Source organism: Pollachius pollachius (genome assembly GCF_949987615.1).
Source record: "Pollachius pollachius genome assembly, chromosome: 4".
Classification (NCBI taxonomy): Eukaryota; Metazoa; Chordata; class Actinopteri; order Gadiformes; family Gadidae; genus Pollachius; species Pollachius pollachius.
In genome coordinates, this window is record NC_136937.1 from 22,149,665 (window position 1) to 22,168,325 (window position 18,661).

General features: G+C 42.6%; 1 protein-coding gene across 1 annotated transcript in view; it reads left to right on the forward strand.

Annotated features, from left to right (window-relative positions):
* Positions 1-207: 207 nt before the first annotated feature.
* Positions 208-18,661, forward strand: part of mgat5 (alpha-1,6-mannosylglycoprotein 6-beta-N-acetylglucosaminyltransferase) — a 101,831-nt gene continuing 83,377 nt past the window's right edge. Inside the window, exons 1-2 of the mRNA XM_079734640.1 lie at positions 208-326; positions 16,752-17,317. Coding sequence (XP_079590766.1) covers positions 17,077-17,317 — 241 coding nt within the window. The 5' untranslated portion in view covers positions 208-326; positions 16,752-17,076. The remainder of the gene's footprint in view (positions 327-16,751; positions 17,318-18,661) is intronic.

Sequence of the window (18,661 nt, forward strand, 5' to 3'; positions counted from 1 at the left end):
TTAAAAACAATAAAGAATAACATAAGCTCTGTGTTCTGCCTACATTCGAACAACATAAATATCGAATAATATTTCCTATCATTGAGTTGTGGTCGTGGTTCTCTTTTTGCCAAATTAAACGTCATATTCTACGTTTTTGTTTGGAGTGTGAACGCAGAGGATCCCCATCAAAGTGGGCGGAGCTAGCGCACAACAACGCTCGCGCTACTGAACAGAAACCGTTCCCCGCGGTCTCGAGAAGACGTGTGCCGCGTCGTCCCCTCCGTCCCTCGGATTTCCTCCATTGTCACCGACGTTTTTCGAGATATATGAATGTTTTCTGAAAGGTAAGACCATGACATTAGGCGGCGGACGGCCCGGAGGGCTAGTGCTCTCTAAACATCCCGTTTACGCAGTGCGCGTGCTCGGTGTTTGTTCGCGGGGAGCGGGCGACACTGCGGCGGTGGTGCGGAGTACACCAAGGAGGCGGCTCATTAACGGGTCTGATGACCTGCGACGTAAGGGTCCTGGTGACCCGTGTGTGGCGGTGAACGGCGGCGGCGGGGGTGTGTGCGTGCTAGTCTTTGGGCTAACAGGCAGCGCGCGAGGTCTGTGGTCGGAGCGCGCTCACATCTGGTCCTGTACGGATGGCTCGTGAGAGAGCTAGCGCGAGGCTAGCCGGGCTGCACACAGCTGTGTATGTGTGTGTGTGTGTGTGTGTGTGTGTGTGTGTGTGTGTGTGTGTGCGCGCGCGCGTCTTATTCTGAATAAAATGGCTAATGTATTCCATCCTGATCACTAACTTGCACTGAAAGCCATTGATGAGGAGGAGGGGGGGGGGGGAGAGACAGGTTGCCAGGAAGCTCTTGAGAAAGCCACATAAAAATGTGTGTGTTATTCACTGGCCAATACGGGTCACACTATGGCTATTTTTGTACTTGGCCGAGAACACAATGATTCATCATTGACTTTTGTCAACCGACTTTGCAGCTCTGATGGGAGACCTTCCAGGTTACCCAATATCTTGGACATTTTTATCTCTTCTACATGTATGAACCCTTTTGTCTCGTGGCTGTATATTTGCGTACAGTTGAGATCCATTGTGTAGTTATATGAACGCACTGTTTGGTTAGCGCAGTCTACAAGAGTCACCTTTCTTTTGGAATTGACGCCGTCTCCAACGGTGAGCTCATCCATGAAACGACGCTAGGTGACCAAGTCTGGCACATACCTCTAATCTTTCTGAGGTGTGACGCAAGGTGGCCGTGAGGTCGTCCTACACACTGACATCATGTGAAATGTAGGGCTCCACACAGCTTCCCAAATCACTTAGCTCCCAGCATCGCAGAGCATTTATCTTCTTGTAATGAGATTATGAAATCCATTCTGATTTGTTTGTGAGTTACATCTTGTGCCTTTGTCATCCTGGATGCTGGTTGATGTGAACACACACACACACACACACACACACACACACACACACACACACACACACACACACACACACACACACAGATGAAGGGGTAGCTATCGGGCCCCTGCCCCCCCACCCCCGGCTTCTTGAAGCAGTCTTACAGGGGCCTTTTGGACGGTAACTCAGGGAGCTTAACTACTGCGGCACACTGCTGGCCAGCCAACATGGTGTTTATTTATTTCTGTTTTCTTAGTGGTGTATAGTTTGGAACAGGAGTGAGGGGAGAAGAGAGGGATGGAGGGGATGAGGGTTGGGTAGGATGAGAGGCGGAGGGCCTCGTGGCCAAACAGTTGGCCTTTCTGTGAATAAGGGCCCTTGTTCTCGCTCCACGTTTGACCAGGATGGATTTGACTGTTAACTCTGTACCCATTCCTTATTTATTTAGTTATGTGTAATCACTCCCATACCGCCCATGTGTGGTCATTGCTGGTTTTTATTCTGCCTAAAAGTGATACACAATATATCTTGACCCCAGAATAAAGTCCCTAGTACAGTAAAGGTCTATTTTAAGGGTTATCTTCATATGAAATGGCTGTGGTCTCATTACAATAATCCAAGCAAGTTTTAATTTTCCACAGATCTGGACTATGCAAGCAAAGGTTTGACGGTTTTTGCATGGTCTTTCAGCTAAGCAACCTGTTTACTATCTGGCAGTACACCTTATCTCTAAATCCAACAGCCTTCTTGTCTATTGATATGATATAGTCCTTACTTCCATTTAATAGTGCACCTTTAATAGTCTAGTGCAGGGGTTCCCAATTAGAATTCAAAGAGGTACAGTGACTCAAATTTCCGCCCAGCAAATGTCCAAACCATCCAAATGTCTAACTTGCGCTATGATTCAGGGGTATATGTAGTTATTGTATGCATGTAATAAACAAAGTAGTACATTTCAATAATATTTCAACAATATTTATCGCACATTTTCAACACAGAAACATGAAGTAAAATAAATAAGCAGCCTAATCATGAATAACAGTAGGCCAACTATCATAAATTATACCACAAAAAATACTTTAAAAGTGTCTTTTTTTAAACAAAGTGCTTTGATTTTTGAACAAATATGAACATTATAACACAGGTTTAATGACCATCTTTCCTACTCTCTCCCACTTCTCCATCTCACATATCTTTAGTGAGAGAAATGGGCTTTTGCTTGCCCTGCCAGTAACTTGAACCTTGGCTGGAATGAAGTCAGTGCCATTCTCATGCACATATGTAGGTGCTCATTGGTGAGTCTAGAACGGTACTTATTTTTTATTATGTTCATAGTAGAGAAAGCTGTCTCACAGCTATATGTGGAGCCAAACATGGTCAAGGTGTACAGTGCTACTTTGGTTAGACCAGGGAAAACAGTCTCAGACACTGTCTGTAGCCAGAAAGTGGCATGGTCAGTTACCCCAAAATGCTCTCTTAGTGCAACATTTGCTTGCAGATCAATCAGTTCTGTCTTGAGAGATCCAGCATGTGCCCACATGAAGGTCTGTGTCACCTCCTTTGAAAATCCTATGACATCTGTGATGAGGAAATGGATTCTGAATGAGCAGGAGGAGCTGCTCTCCCAGGCTGAAGATGTTAAAGCGTTATTTTAAGTTTCTTTCAGGAATTCTCTCAGCAGGTGATGTTGATGGGATGAGGATGCTCTGAGGAAGTTGATGAGTTTCATCATTGTATTCATCACTTCAGCATACTCTTCTGACAGATTAGCGCACAGAACAGACTGATGGATGATACAGTGGTATACTATGAGATCAAACTCTTTCATCCATGCCACAGATCTCTCTCTTCCTACCATGGCAGGGGCTCCATCTGTGGTGATTGAGACCACTTGTTTCAGACCTATCCCCCTCTTTCTCAGCATCCCCTTTATGGCCTTGTTATATGTCCTCTCCTCTTGTATGTGTCTCAAGTGATGTTACACCTAACATGTCCTCACAGAGTTCTTTCTTCTCTTTGTGGAAAAATCTAACATGCAGCTGAAGCTGGGCATTATCAATGATATCTGTAGATTCATCAACAGGTGGTGTACTCTGAATAGCTGCATCAAGCTGCGCCAGTACATCCGGCTAATATTTCAGTCTTTTTTGATGTAGTTTGAGCAGACATTAGGACCTGCTTGATTTTTTTCACACAACTTATCTTTGTTTACCCTCAAGTAATGTTTCATCGACAGCATTCCTCCTCCTTAACAACGACCCTGTCAGTAAATGGCTTTTTATGTTGACCCAAAATCCATGTTACTTTTAGTGAACATTTGTTTGCACGTTGCTCGGAGTATTCTGGTGGACCGATCATACTGGGATCTGAGTTTGTTTATTTTTCCGTGCCCTCACCTCTGACTTCAGTAGGTATGTTTGCTCAAAATACCTGTGCTTTGTTTCATAGTGGTGCTTCACATTGCCACTTTTTATGATTGCCACGGTCTCTGAATATATGAGACAGACTGGTTTACTACTCGCAGTGGGAAGAATGAAGGCATATTGCTCTGTCCATTCATCCTTGAAAGCTCGATTTTCGGAGTCTACTTTTCTTATCTTTGAGCACGACATGCTGTTATCTCTCCTCTTGCTAGCTCTTGCTTCCGATTGTCTGTCTGATCCTCTCTCTTTCTCTCTAGCGAGCCCTTTCCACAATTACCCACCTCTCTTTCCACGCACTCTAAACAATTGCTTTGATTGGCTGAGTAGCGTGAAGCGCTACAACCTTATGAAGTATGTACCTAAGCTGGACAAGCTGCGACAAAGATCTATAGCCGCGCCGGTTGAAAAAAACGCTCTGTCAATATTATTATTAATTTCTCAATTTTTTAAAAATGTGTCGCGTCCAGATAGAACCGTCACTCGGTCCGGACTGGAGTCCACCATTTAGTTACCTCTGGTCTAGTACCATAAATGTCCATATTATATGATGCTGTCTCATCAAAATATGAGATACGATATTGCCTTTATCTTGAATTATTGTACCCCATAGCTTTTCTGGGGAAGAGTCCCCAGCTGTGTGTGAGAGAGAGAGAGAGAGAGAGAACGAACTACTACAGGGGATACAGATCTGGGATTGATGCCCGGTCTGACAGTGGCACAGACGCAGCATACCAGTTGGTGAGTGAGCAGAAGCCCTGGTCAGGTGGTGCTCACAGATGCTCACCACACAGTTTCAAACCACCGACTGTGTATAAATACTTGCGCAATTGTTGGTATTGTGGCTGTAATAAATCCACGAATCCGATACATTCATGTACAATTGTATTTTTATCCATCCACGTTTGTTGTGTATACGCTGCTGTGCATTATATCAACTGGAATACACTAATTCATCAACTGACTCAACAACATGGTGAGATACTAGTTTATTATGTACAGTGAAGCTTGCTGAGGTGGAACCATGTCGTCACATTTAGGGAACCATTGATAACAATGTTAATCCTATCCCACCCTTGGTCTGAGTTTAGCCACCCTGCCTATTTGCATTGTTGCATGTTTTCCATTTGCTCTTTGGATGACTCCGCCTCACAGGTAAACAACCCCAGCATTGTCCTGGTTCTCAGCCAAGGAGGCCCTTAAGGTTGACCTCTGCTCCCCTCGTAAATATGGTGTAATGTACTAAGAGAGTTTGGTCTTGAATCATCCAAACACGTGAGCTGACTGAAAGCATCTATAGCATAACCTTTGTTTCTATTATCTTTTTTCATAGATGTCGTTAACGATAAACGTATAGAAATCTTTAACAGGGTTAGTAAAAGATTAGATTGTAAATTAACAGTTGAATACGTATAGTCAGAAATGTGTTTTCCTTGCAGCTGACATGCCTAAGCAAGCCATCTCATCAGTTATAGTTAATATACAAGACGATGATGCCCCTGAAAAGAGTTTCACAGGTCCTGATCCATCCGATTCACCCGATTCTCCATGGAGTTCAGGTGGACTTATAGAACGGTACAGAGCTGGGTGATCAAATCAGTATTCCTCTATCCAGACTTTACTATCACATCCATTACTAATAAAATTAGTCCAAATCAATTTGTTGTGGCGGTGGGCAGCAGATGACCTCTTCCTCCCTCCTTGGTCAGCTATGACTGCACAGAGTCAGCTTTGACATCAGGATCTAGGTACCAGTCTGTATTTTGATGATCCTGTCAGGAGGCAGGGAATTTGTATTTTATTCAACTCCTTATAGCCAAGCTTACACCAGTCAAGCGGTGCAGCCGTGATGCTGCCCGTCAAGTCTCAATTACCCTAATGAATAATTAAGAGGTGAGGCTAATGTGAGTAAAGCCATGAAGATGCTAGCTCACCTCCATATCCACGCCAGCAGGCCATATCGCCCAGTGTTATGTCTCCTTTGGGGGCCAAAGGAGACATGACATGATTTGGACCGGTTCTGGCCTGGGAGATCTGTAATACGTCATTTAGCGTAGTGGGCACAATCCCTCATTTGTTACTTCCTGTGTCGATCAAATGTACAAATAATTCATAAATTTCCTACGGAATAAATAAAATAATCTGTATTGTTTTGTTTTGGCAAGGAGCCGTGCAATAGGCTAATGTATATTATAATGTATCTCTTACATATATCATATAAGTCCAGTCAGACCAACATAACGATTGTACGCGAGAGACATACGGACGTACGCTTACCACTTTTGTAAATGCCATATATACAGTACATTCCGATTGCATGATAGGAATAGATCAATTCCGTTTAAAAAATCGAATCGCATCAGAAGTGTCCATGTAAACGCGGCTAGACACACACGCAATGGCTTCGCCATTGTCTTAAGTCACACACACAGACAGACAGACGGACAGACACACAAAGTTTTTCAAAACGACATGCAGCGTAGTGTGATGTCATTTCGCCCTGCGAGCAGACCGGTAGGTTTCGAGCCCCTCCCCTCCCCTCTTGTAGCAGTGGGTGGATACGGCAGGTCAGCGCTACAGAGTAAGTTTCCACCTGTGCCAATTAACTTCATTTACAATTTGTGGGGCTTTTTAAGCTGTAAAAGTAGCCACCACACCACACTCAGCACACCACAGCGATGTTTTTCCGGCAATAAAAGAAAAAAGAATAGCCTTTTCATCTGCAACTTGAGACGATCGACAATGAAATCCATCTATCGTCGACAGTCGATAGGATCGACCATCGGCCCACTCCTATTGTCAACTTGCAGTAGGTGAGATGTATGTTCAAGGAAGAACGTTGGCTGTTGACAAATCGTGCTTCCTTAAACCCTCTTTTCTGGCATCCAATACTGGTTCCCCACGATGGTGTAATTGATACAGGGTTTTCTTTTTTCAAGGGCCTCAATTCACCACTCCAAGCTCTCAAGCCGCTGTTATTTCAGCTTTCTTTTTCTTTATGTCTGTCCACCTTCCTCCAGTGTTTCATCCACCAAGGAACAAAGGGTGCAAGTTTCTCTCTGGGAAAAGTTTAGCTTAGGGACGTTATTACCGCTCAGGATCCATCCGTGTTTCCTTCGTCTGGAGGTTCAGATGTGTCAGAGGTGGTCACCTCACCGGTCAGTCCTATGGAGGATAGCTGTGGTGTGTAAAGGTGCTGGAAGACGACAGAATATTCCCAGCAAATCGTTACAGGAATTGAATTTGACCGCTGGTATGCTGTCAAGTAACAAACTTTTTTGCTGTTGGTTGTGTACACACACACAAGCGTACTAGGGGTAAAATTCTGTGTATTCCAGTACTTGTAAAGCATACATCATCAAATGTTATAGAAATCTGTTTCTAGTAATTTTTCCGACATCTTATATTACGTTATAAAAGGGGAATTTGTATTTTGGCTATTTTCTTTTGCAGTATATATCAATAAATTGATGTATACATTTGTGGACAAATCACGGACCAAGATGAGGAAACAAGGTGCGCAAGGAGTACTCAAGTCCTCGCTAAGATTTGAGCCATGTATTTTATTATAATTTTCATAATACCTTTTTATTAACTGATTTTAAAATTAACTCCATTGAGAATGCTTTGAAGGCCTCTCCTCCCTTTACCGCTGTCATGTGCAGGAACAGCAAACAGCCAGTAAGATTTAAAGAAAAGGGAAGGTTTCAGAAAGGCGTAAATTAGGAGAGGTCATAATTTGCCGGGGAGCATATCAAGTTTGCTGAATTGCCGGAATGTGTATTGCAGAATAATGCTTTCCAACAGCTGGAGGCATTGGTCTAATTGGCTTATAACTTTTACCCCCAGTTATGACACCTGCCTTTGAAAGCGAGAAAATGCCCAATCTTGACCGATAAAAATGACCCTTCAGTTTTTTTACATGCCTTGCCCCACCCCCTTCCTTAGCTGCGCCAATTCAGCCAAACGATGGCGAAGGGATTTCTCTGTTTCCTCCTGTATAACTGTCAGCACACCTCCTAACCACTGTCTTTTTATGCGATGAAAGATTTATTCGCCAGGTTGTTGCGCAGCTCAGATGGCGAATAATCGATTATATATTCTGCAGCTCCAGCCTGGCTGTCAGCACTGCCAGGCCTTTTCGTCTCCTAGCGAGCGCAGTGATGCGGCCAATGGGCACGCCGTCAGAGACCGACTCCGATCCAGAATTAGACATTTGGAAGATGTCTGAAGGTGGGCACGAAACCGACTTCTAAGGAATCTGCCAGACTCCTTCTCCCCTCCAGAGCCTTAACACCTGACCACGACAACACTACAATGTCGACGCAAATAGCGCTTATTAAGATTGGCAATTAAACGCACATTAATAAATAAACTGGAACTAGCCATGACGAATTGGAAGCAAATGTCTTTCCTCAAAATGTTGACCCAAATTTTTTTATGTCTTATTGGTTATCTGGCTGGGTAAACCTTCTGGAATTTTTAAGATGCCATGACAACCCAATTATTTTTTTGCATCTAGGTAGCGTTGCGATGGTTTCCGCAAACCTCTTCATTTTTTTTATTTTTGATGAAATCGTTTGCTTGTTGGGCTGGTGGGGCTTGTCTTCAGTTATCATATTCAAAGCCAGCTGTCTGCATTGGCTGCTCTGGAACACAGTCCTGTGAACAGGACATACGCTGATCTTATCATCAGCACAGCATATTGCATATATCCGCTTGTCCCAGCACTGAGATTGTTAATGTAATTCTACCTTCACTCCAACACCACCATTTTGTTTGGGACTATTCAGATAGAAAATTAAGTTTGCTTTATTTTCTTTTTGTGATAATTTTTTCTTCTTCTGGAACTTCTGCTCTGTCTTTTCTACAGCATACTGCTTTATTGTTCTCTGAAACCAAAAAAAAAATGGTTAAAGCAAATATGAAAGTAAATAAGGGACATTTGGAAGATGTCTCTAGGGAACTCGGACTAACAAACTTTTTTTCTTTCATAACCTATTTATGAGTGATTCTGTTGAGTGTCTGTAGTCTTGAAGTCGGTCTAAGTTACTGAAATTGACCAACAATAGAACATTTCAATGACTTATGTTTTCCGGTCTGTGACTTGTGATTTGGCATGTTAATGCATTACAAGTTCACTCTTTAAGTGTAAGTGAACCCCTTGTTTCGTCTTGAATTTCAAGCACTTTCACAAAATGCATTTTGAGCTGAGAGTCACAGGAAGGAGGCGGGAGATGTTTTCCCCATGGTTACCACTCACCTTGTTACTTTAAAAAAAATCTTGTACCATGGTTGTTGAGTACGAGCGTTGTATAATTAATGTTGTGTATGAAATGCAACACACCATAGTGTTACACAACAAGCAGCTCAACCCTCTCTTGGGTCAAGTGGCTCGGACTGGAGGATTGCTTTGGAAGTGGAAAGGACTGCAGAAATCCTCTCCCCACACAAACTATTTACAGCTGCACTAATTGAATGCAGATGAGAGATTATTTTCTTCATTTCCATCTTGGCTTTGATTTGCATGCAGAAAAAAATTGATTCATTTGGTGGCTCAAGCCAATGGCATTTTCGTAAGCAGTTCACCAATTATATAACCATTAAGTTGCCTCCTAAAATCCCATGCCTTAGCCAAACGTGAGGAGTCGAGTGGTGTTTGGGCCAAGAGCATTGTGTTCAACAAATATTTGTATTATTTGTTGTTGCCATTCATGGGATGACTTTGACATCTGCAATATATTTGTGAAATCAAAATTTTCTACATGGTAGTAATGGCTCAATACATTTCTGCACAGTGCATTTGAGGGTTGTCATGCTCTTTAATTTAATATATACTGGCTTGACATGTTTGCTAAAATGTTATTCCTTAAAAAAATGCTAAAAAGAAATGAAATTGCTTTACAAACTAAATAAATAGGTAAGAATATTGATATTCAGCCTTGCCCTAGCCTGACCAATGTCTTCGAGTTTCCCAACTATAGCACGACATTTTGCTGGAACTGGCAGTCATAATGTTCTGTCAGATAATCCAACGTTGGAGTTCAGTGGATGGTTTCCACAATGATATGGACATGCTGATTATCACATAAACATGGAATCCTGTACACAGTTCAGCAGGAATGCTTCAATATTCAATATTCATTAATTCATAGTGATACCTTTTAATAACTAGTATATTCAGAGTGCCAATTGAAGTTATTGGTGTTGATTTAAATTAAAAGGAATGTGTTTTTAAATTCTCAAGTCACAGAACATGCTATCTAACTGTACATAAGCCCTCTGTGGGCTTCATGTTAGGGGGTAGTGGACAGAGGCGGACAGAGTACACAGCTTCCTTACTTGAGTAAAAGTACAGATACCCCTTGCTAAAGTACAAGTAAAAGTACTACAGTCAGATGTCTACTTAAGTAAAAGTACTGAAGTACTTGTTTTTAAAAGTACTTGAGTATCAAGGGTACAAGAGTACATTTTCTAAATATTGTATTACTACTGCCACAGTGCTTACATTTATGTATAAAAACGTCCTACATGGAGTTATGAAAAATGTTAATACCTTGGAGAATGTAAAAGGAATTGAAAGTAAAATCAAGTCATTTTCATCTTTTTACCATGTGGCTTTATTTAACATTTCTCACTTGCCCACAAGGCAATAGCACAATAGTATACACTATAACAGTATACTCAAGAACATAAAAACAAATGCTCAGCTTACATAAATATGTAATATCAGAAAAGAAAATTCAGCTAACAATTGTATGTATGTGTGAGTTTCTGTGTTTTTTCATCAATCAAATCAATAAACCTAAACCAGCAAAGAAGGCAATATAGCAATGTTCTGACACACCTCTGAACCTGACCGTGTTATACACGCAGCATAGCAAAGAAGAGAAAATAATAATGATTAAAGAAAATCAGCTAATCAGCTGTGTTTAGGCCAGCGTACAAAAAGGGAAAAAAAGATTCAGACAGTATTAAGCCCCTTCCTCTCACATTGACATACAGGCAAAGGCAGGAGAAAATACTTTCAGCTGAATAACAATATTCTCACACATCTATGTGTGACAACTGTGTGTGTGTGTGTGTGTGTGTGTGTGTCTGTGTGTGTGTGTAGTGTACTTCAATTCAATCAAATATCATGAAGTCCTTGTTCAACTTGAGGAGAAGTTGGTTCTCAAAATTGTGAATGAATTGATCCCCTTCTTTGGGTGAAAAGCTAAAAAGCCTTTCACACACAGCTGAAGCTGGCAGGGCTGTGTTGAGCTTTAGTGAGAGGTTACGCACAGCTGGATAGGGGGCCAGTGTATTCACTCCTTCAGCTGTAGCGGCTAGGTATCCATCAAGTTGCTTACTTATCTCATGGGAATGCGTCTGCTTGACATTGGAGAAGAAGTCATCTTCATCAGAAGAGGTTGATGTGGTATCAGGAGACCGAAGACCTTCATTGTGGTCTGGCAGATGTGACTTGATGTAACTAAGGCCTTGATTAGAAACACAGAATCACACCAACAAACACATTTTTTGTTATTATTACTCTGTAAGTGAACAACTGCATAGAATCATTGTTGGATGTAAAGGTTTAAGAAAAACAACAAAAACAAACAATTTCAAACATTTCAAACAAACATTTTCCTTACCAAGCTGTAGGACTGTGTCATTGCTGGTCCAGGAGGTTTTGAACCTTGGAACGAGAATGGCTGCTGCAATTAGCTCAGGCTCTGACATCATGCTCTCAAACCGCTTCCTCAAACCTTCAAGAAGAGCATCAACAAGTGGCTTGCAAAGTCTGAGTGAAGGTCTGGACTTTTCAAGCTTGGTTGTGAGGGTGGTGACTGTCGGAGCCAGCCAGCCCATCTGAATGTTGACTTCTCCTTGCAGTATGTTCAAGGACTTCGCAACTGGACTCATGGTGGTGCCATATTCCCCTAAAAAGGCTATGTCAGCCGGACTGTACCGAATAGAAACAGAAGAAAATAAACAAACACACATTTAAACAAAATGTATACAGAACCACTGTGCAATGCTGGACATTTATTTGTTTATGTACCTACAGCAGATAATGTGGTAAGCATTACTCTAACAAAATAAGAACACAATTATACATTAACATAAGCTACTTACATTGGAACATTGAGTGCAGCACAGACCGTTCTCACAGACCCCTCTCCTTGGTCTCTAATGATTCTGACCACACGTTCCACGGCCATGAAAGAGGAGTTCCATCGAGTTGAATTAGGCTGTACCAAGTGAAGCTTACAGTGTTCCTCTATAAGCTCTGCATTTTGAGGAGACCTTGATGCTTTATTCCAGAGTGCCTGACTCTTAGAAAAGGCTGATCTGGACAATTTCGTAAGCTTCTGTCTTATTAGCCCGATCAACATCGACTGTGGAAACTAAATTTAGTAAATGGCATGCACACCGATGATGTTTCGGCAGCTGATACTGAAGCCCATCATCCTCCTCCAGAATGGCTTCCACATCCATGAATTCCACTTCCTCTTCACCATCAGATGCATCACAATCTTCTCCTACTCCGCCTTCTGCAACTAACTCTTCATTGTTATTTTCGTCCTGCTGACCAAAGACACGAAACGCTTTCACGAAATTCGACCCGTTGTCTGTTGTAGTTCTAACAACCTTTTGACTTATTTCATACTCTGCATGAATGTCGGTCAAAACAGCTGCCAAGGCATCGAATGTGTGGGAGCCCCTTAGTTGACGGCAAGCAAGGGCAACTGAATGGCGTTCAAAACTACAAGGGTCGAGCAAGTGGGCTGTTACACCTATAAAGCTCCTTCTGCTGGCCGTTCAATAATCAGTAGTGGTGGCAATGTATGGTACCTTTTTCATTTCGTTCTTGAGACGTTCTTTCATTTTAGATGTAGCTGAATCAATCTTGCGTCGCACATTTGTGCGGGACATGACAGCACTACTCGGTTGTAATTCTACAATAAGGTCTTGGAAGGATGGTTTCTCCACCAGGGAAAAGGGTTGGAGACCTTGAACGATGAAGCGGAGGATAGCCCGATCAACCGTCTTCTGAGACACCTGCTTGGTCTCCAGCAGTTTCAGTTGCTTCGCCTTGAAGCCTGTTCCACCTTCTGATGGCCTCTTGCAGGCTGTTGAAGTCAGTTGACAGTATTCCTCCAGATGTGTCTCATGCCTTCTCTGTAAAACACAGCATAATATTTCAGTTTACACTATAATAAACTAATAAATATTAGAAAAGATACCCATCATGTAGTCTACATAGCAGTATTATTAATTATGAAGTGCTGGCTGTTCATAATTTCCCAATGCTCCAGACTAACTTTTAAATTGGTTTTACTGGTGCAACTTACTTTAATTTACGTGGACCTGTGCTGCAATATTAGGTCAGGCAAATACAAGACTTTGGGTAGAATATCTCTCATGTATTTAAATACAATTGTAGGCTACAGCAAGTTTTCATTGTACAATAAGACAGGTATAAGTACACTCAAGAGCGTTCCCCCACTTAAATAGGCATTTAAGCCTTACAGTTCAACAAACACTATTGTAAATTGCTGTCTAGGCCAGCTGAACTGTTATTTTTTTAAAAAAAAAGCCAAATAGCCCCTTAGACTAAACTGTAGGGCTAGCTCTAGTTATTCGCTCTAGTGAAATAAGTGAGCTGAAATGCCCTGCTTGCAACTAGCATAGCCTACGACTGAACTAATAAGCTTTCGCATTTTTTTTGTATGGTAAAAAAGACGTTTCGTAGTCGAGCTCACACTAGAAACGATACATTGTATGCTCTCCCTATTTGTCAGGGGCATGTCAAAACATGAATCTGAAAGGTCTTCAGTTGATTAACTATGTTACATGATTAGCTTGCCTCGGCTTATGCTAACTAATTGTCAGGCCAAAGTTAGCCATCTGAATGGCTAGGTACAGCAATGGCTGCTGGCAAATTGGCAGGGGGAATGTGGCTTCGACTACTCAAACGTAACCGAGAATGTAAAAAGCTGCATTATCGCAGCTAGCCAATCATTTAGTGCACTTTTCTGTAGCTGGAATCTAGCTAAGAAATGCAAGGAAGTTTATTTCAATGTACGTACCTTGACATGCTTCCGCAAATTGGAGGATGAATTTTTGTAGGCCTTGATGAAGTTCTCTTTTGGCAAACACTTGAAGCGAAAACTATCATTAACCAGTCCCTCCAGAAAAACGCGATTATGCGATCGCATAATTCAACGCATAATCAGCCAAAGTCTGCATATTCATGCAGGGACCGGATTTTTTCAAATATGCCGCACTTTCTCGCATAAATTGCAGATTTCCACATAAAATATGCGGGGCTTGCATGATTTCATAATCCCCGCATTTTCGTGGCAAAAAAGTCACATATATTTTAGCAGAAAGTTGAAAAATGTTGCGGTTACTTCGCACGAGCAGCCATTTCCCCCTGTTGCCATGGGAACGTTATGAAGTGACGTCATTACGCGACGTGAACGTAATTGAAAAAGCTGCATTTTTCGCAAGTTCCCGCATTTTTTCGCAAGTTCCCGCAATTTCTGCAAGTTCGCGCAATTTCATTGCATAAAATTGCATAAATATGCCGCATATTTCATCGCATTTTTTAAGAAAACATGCCGCATAATCAAGGATTCTTGGCCGCAACAATCACAAAAAAATGCCGCATTTTTCTGGAGGGACTGATTAACTTGTTCAGAAAATGTAAATAGTCTGGCGAGGTGGGGCTACGGGTTGGTACATTCCCGGGATGGACCTGCTGCGTCTTCATCCATTGTTCCCTCCATGGTTTCGTCTCTCATCTAAATCTGACCATGGAGTTGACTTTGGCGGAAAGCAAAGGTGATTGCTGATAGGCTGAAGGCTGTCCCCAATCAGTGGCGCCTGCACAATCCAATCACGTTTGAGAGGGAAACAACAAATTTAGGGTTTCCGAGTTTTTTCTTTTCTCCTTTTATTTTTTTATTTTTTAGAAGAAGTAACGGGTACTCGCGGTTATGGATAGAAATGTAGCAGAGTAAAGAGTACAATATTTGCCTCTCAAATTTACTTGAGTAAAGTCATGAGTACTCCCCAAAAATGATACTCGAGTAAAGTACAGATCCCTCAAAATTGTACTTAAGTACTGTACTCAAGTAAATGTATTCCGTTACTGTCCGGCTCTGGTAGTGGACACAATGACATTAATGGTTCACATTTTAAGCTAGCATGCAAAAAGGTTACATTACGGAAAGTGTTCAGCTTTACTTGGTTGACGTTGGGCTTGTGATTATTTTGATGTAGACTAATAGATTTCACCATACGTCAGTATTTACTAGCCATTTGGGGGCTTTAATCAAAATGACCTTGCAGGGTACTTAGGGCTGGACAATATGGACCAAAAGTCATACCTCGATATTTTCAAGCAGAAAGCCGATATAAGATATTGATATTTGTTGACGCAAAAACATAGTTGCCGTTGCCGCGCTCCAACTCGTCATTCTACATCTGAATGGGATTTTTAAAAAGATCGGGCAAGATTTCCCGCCCAATTTGGCAACCTAGTATTGCCAGATTGTGCCGGAAATTTGACCCAATCTGGCAACACTGTGAGCCGGAGGCATAACGGGACGGGGAGAGATAAGCGGAGCTTGGAAAAAGCAGGCAGCAGGCGCGGCTCAGAATGGCTATTTTTGGAGCAAATGCGCTGTACTTTCAGCGCAAATTAACTATATCAATGTTGACGATAGCATCTCGTTCCATATCTCGTTTGAAAAAATATCAATATATTTCAAATATCGATATACCGCCCAGCCCAAAGTGTACTCCATGTCATTAAGTAGCTGGCAGGGGGAACCGAGCACCTGCTTGTAGACTGAGGACATTGGAGATCGAAGTCGTATTGTAATGAAACTGGACTTCAGTCCAGTTTCATTACATTTAAATATCTGCACTCAATAGCCTGTATTTCAAGAGGCACTCGTAGGGCATTATTCTGGCAGCTGACAATCGACTGTCGCTGACGGCACCAATATGCCGAGCAGTGCCTCGTGGATTTGAATTATTTAGACAGGCCACAACAGGGTAAGGCTTCTTGGTTACTTTAATAAGAAGACGAGGGAGAGGAGGGTCCTCTGCCAAGGAAAAGGATGTCTCCCAGCATGACAGACTGGAGTGAACCACAACCGCAGACTATGGGGATCAAACCCAGCAGGCCTTTTGTCTACCTGTGGAAACCATTGAACATGACTCCTTACCCCGTACCTGCTCCTAAAGATGTGCATACATATTTACTGCACTCACTTTAGATAATAGCTGCCAATTGATTAAAGTAGTGAAATGGATGCCACTTTGATAAAATGGGGATGTTGTGTCTTTTAGAGAGAGTGCAGAACAGCTGGATACATATCAGTAAATTATTTTAGATTTGAACATTTTCTTTTTGACCTTTTTGTGTAATTTTTTTAGGCAAAAGTTCGTATGAATAATCGTTTGAATAATCGTGATTTCAATATTGACAAAAATAATTGTGATTCTGATTTTTTTCTATATTCGAGCAGCCCTATACAACCGTACAGTTTAATTCCAATAATGGGTTAAGCTTAATGGGATGACAATATTTTTCATTTCAAGGAGAGCTGGTGGTCAGTAATAAAACACAATTTGTGTCTGAATACATTACATGTCTTTGATCAACAGCTGTGCTAGGCTCACAGCTTCACACACACATCTTACCTGTCTGTGAACTACCTACGTCACTAAACAGCTATTTGGTCAATGTGAGACCACCTTCGTTGAACACCAAGTCTCTGTCTGGTGAATTCGCCCACACCTTTCTTATACACATGTTATTATGTTGGGCAGCATCAATCAAATAGAAGACCCTCCACTCCTTTCCTCTGTCCAGCAGCCCTTGAGCTGTCTGGTTTACCGCTAAAGCTTCTTATCTCCTGTCTTTGGTTCGGCAGAATACAGCCAGCGTCTGAAGCCGGCCTCCTGGGATGAGCCTGAGAGAAAACCATGGCCCTGAGAAGGAGAGCGTACCCGTGAGGCCTCCACGCCAAACTCCCACGCCGCCACCGCCAACAACAGCCGCCATTGTTGCCTCGGACACCCACCCAACCATGCCCCTTCTCCCCTCCTGATTTTCATCCCCCTGCCCCCCCCTCCCACCCTCTCCCCTGGACCTCAGCCTCCCTTCAACCTCCCCTTAACCCCCTCCCCCCCTCCCTTCCCCCCACCCACCCTCCCCACCCCTCCCACCCCAGAACCAGGGGTTAAGAGATTGTTGCCATGGCCACCCCCTTCCTGTGGAAGCTGTCTTCCCAGAAGCTGGGCTTCTTCTTGGTCAGCTTCGGCTTCATCTGGGGCATGATGCTGCTGCACTTCACCATCCAGCAGCGGGCCAGCCACGAGAGCAGCTCCATGCTGCGCCAGCAGATCCTGGACCTCAGCAAGCGCTACATCAAGGCCCTGGCCGAGGAAAACCAGAGCGTGATGGACGGGCCCTACGTGGGCACCATGACGGCCTATGGTGAGTGACACCCCCCTACCACCTCCCCCGCTCCGGTGGACTCTCTACCAGCAACTACTGTTGGTGCTACTCTTATTGTTATGGATAGCATTTACGCGTGGATTTTATTGCTATATTTAAGTGCTATTCCTTGTTGGATAGTACAGGACAATAATATATATTAATAAATCCCGGGATTAGTCCATATTTATCATAACAAACGTCCACGTTTGGAAAGCGCATATCTGTGTCAGTGTTTGCAGTTTTAATTCTCTTGGCTTTAGCTCCATTGGCTGTGCCGTGTTTTTGTTCAATATTGACACTTACTGCAAAATACTGAGGTGCTTCCAGTCATGTTTGGTGTATTTTTTTAATCAAATCACAGAAGCAGGTTTATGACAGTTGGCCGATTACAGGATTAGTCTTGTAAAAATAACCTTTTTAAAATTACAACATCAGCTCCTTCTGTTTAAGTAATTCGGTTTGTCTTAATCAGTTCCACTTCTATTGTATTCTGATTGGGTCCACATGCATTGCTGGGCACTGCGTCAGAGTGGTCAGAGTCTGCCCTGGAAGGTCTCACTGCTGCTACTGCAGTGGTGGTGGTCTTCAATAAGTTATTCATCCATTAATAGACCTGTACCGGGTCAATGGAGCGCCTTCATTAGAAACCTGAGCTGGGAATCGATTGACTGACTCCCTGTATGCCAAATGGTTTATAATCCTGAGAAAAAGGTTTCATGCCCCCACACCTTGTTGCGAGTCTCGTTTCAATGTTTGTTCAGTAGTATTTCATTTGATTGAAAAGAAAAAAAAATGTTTTTATGTCTAAGTTCACATAAAAGGCAGATCACCACCTCTACATTACATGCATGAACACAATTGCGTTTTTATCCACTCCTGTAACATAAACTTAAAGGCCTGATTGACCGTCCTTAGGAAATAGGGGGATTTGCACCACGCTGTTAGCTTTTTCTGTTCTGTAGTTGTTAGGAATGGATAAGGAATGCAGCCTGCCTTTTTCTCTAATGGGATTTTTTTTCACTATTGATCTTTACATTTTTCTCCGGCTTTCGACTCAACAAACCAAAACATAATCTGGCTGACATTAAGGTTAGGTCTGCCAAATCAAGCGTATTCTTCTCTATTGTTTCTGCCGCAACGCACTAATATCCCTCCACCAGAGGAGCCCGACAGGAACAGGGCCTTTTCTGTCCTCCCCCTCTGCTCCACTTTTGACTCTTGATTAGTTCATTTTGATCACTGGTGCAGCAGCCGCACTGTGAACACGCTGAAGACTTTATCTTGCCATCGCATTTTAAAACGCATTACAAATGATTGCCTCACGAGGTCACCGCAGACTTT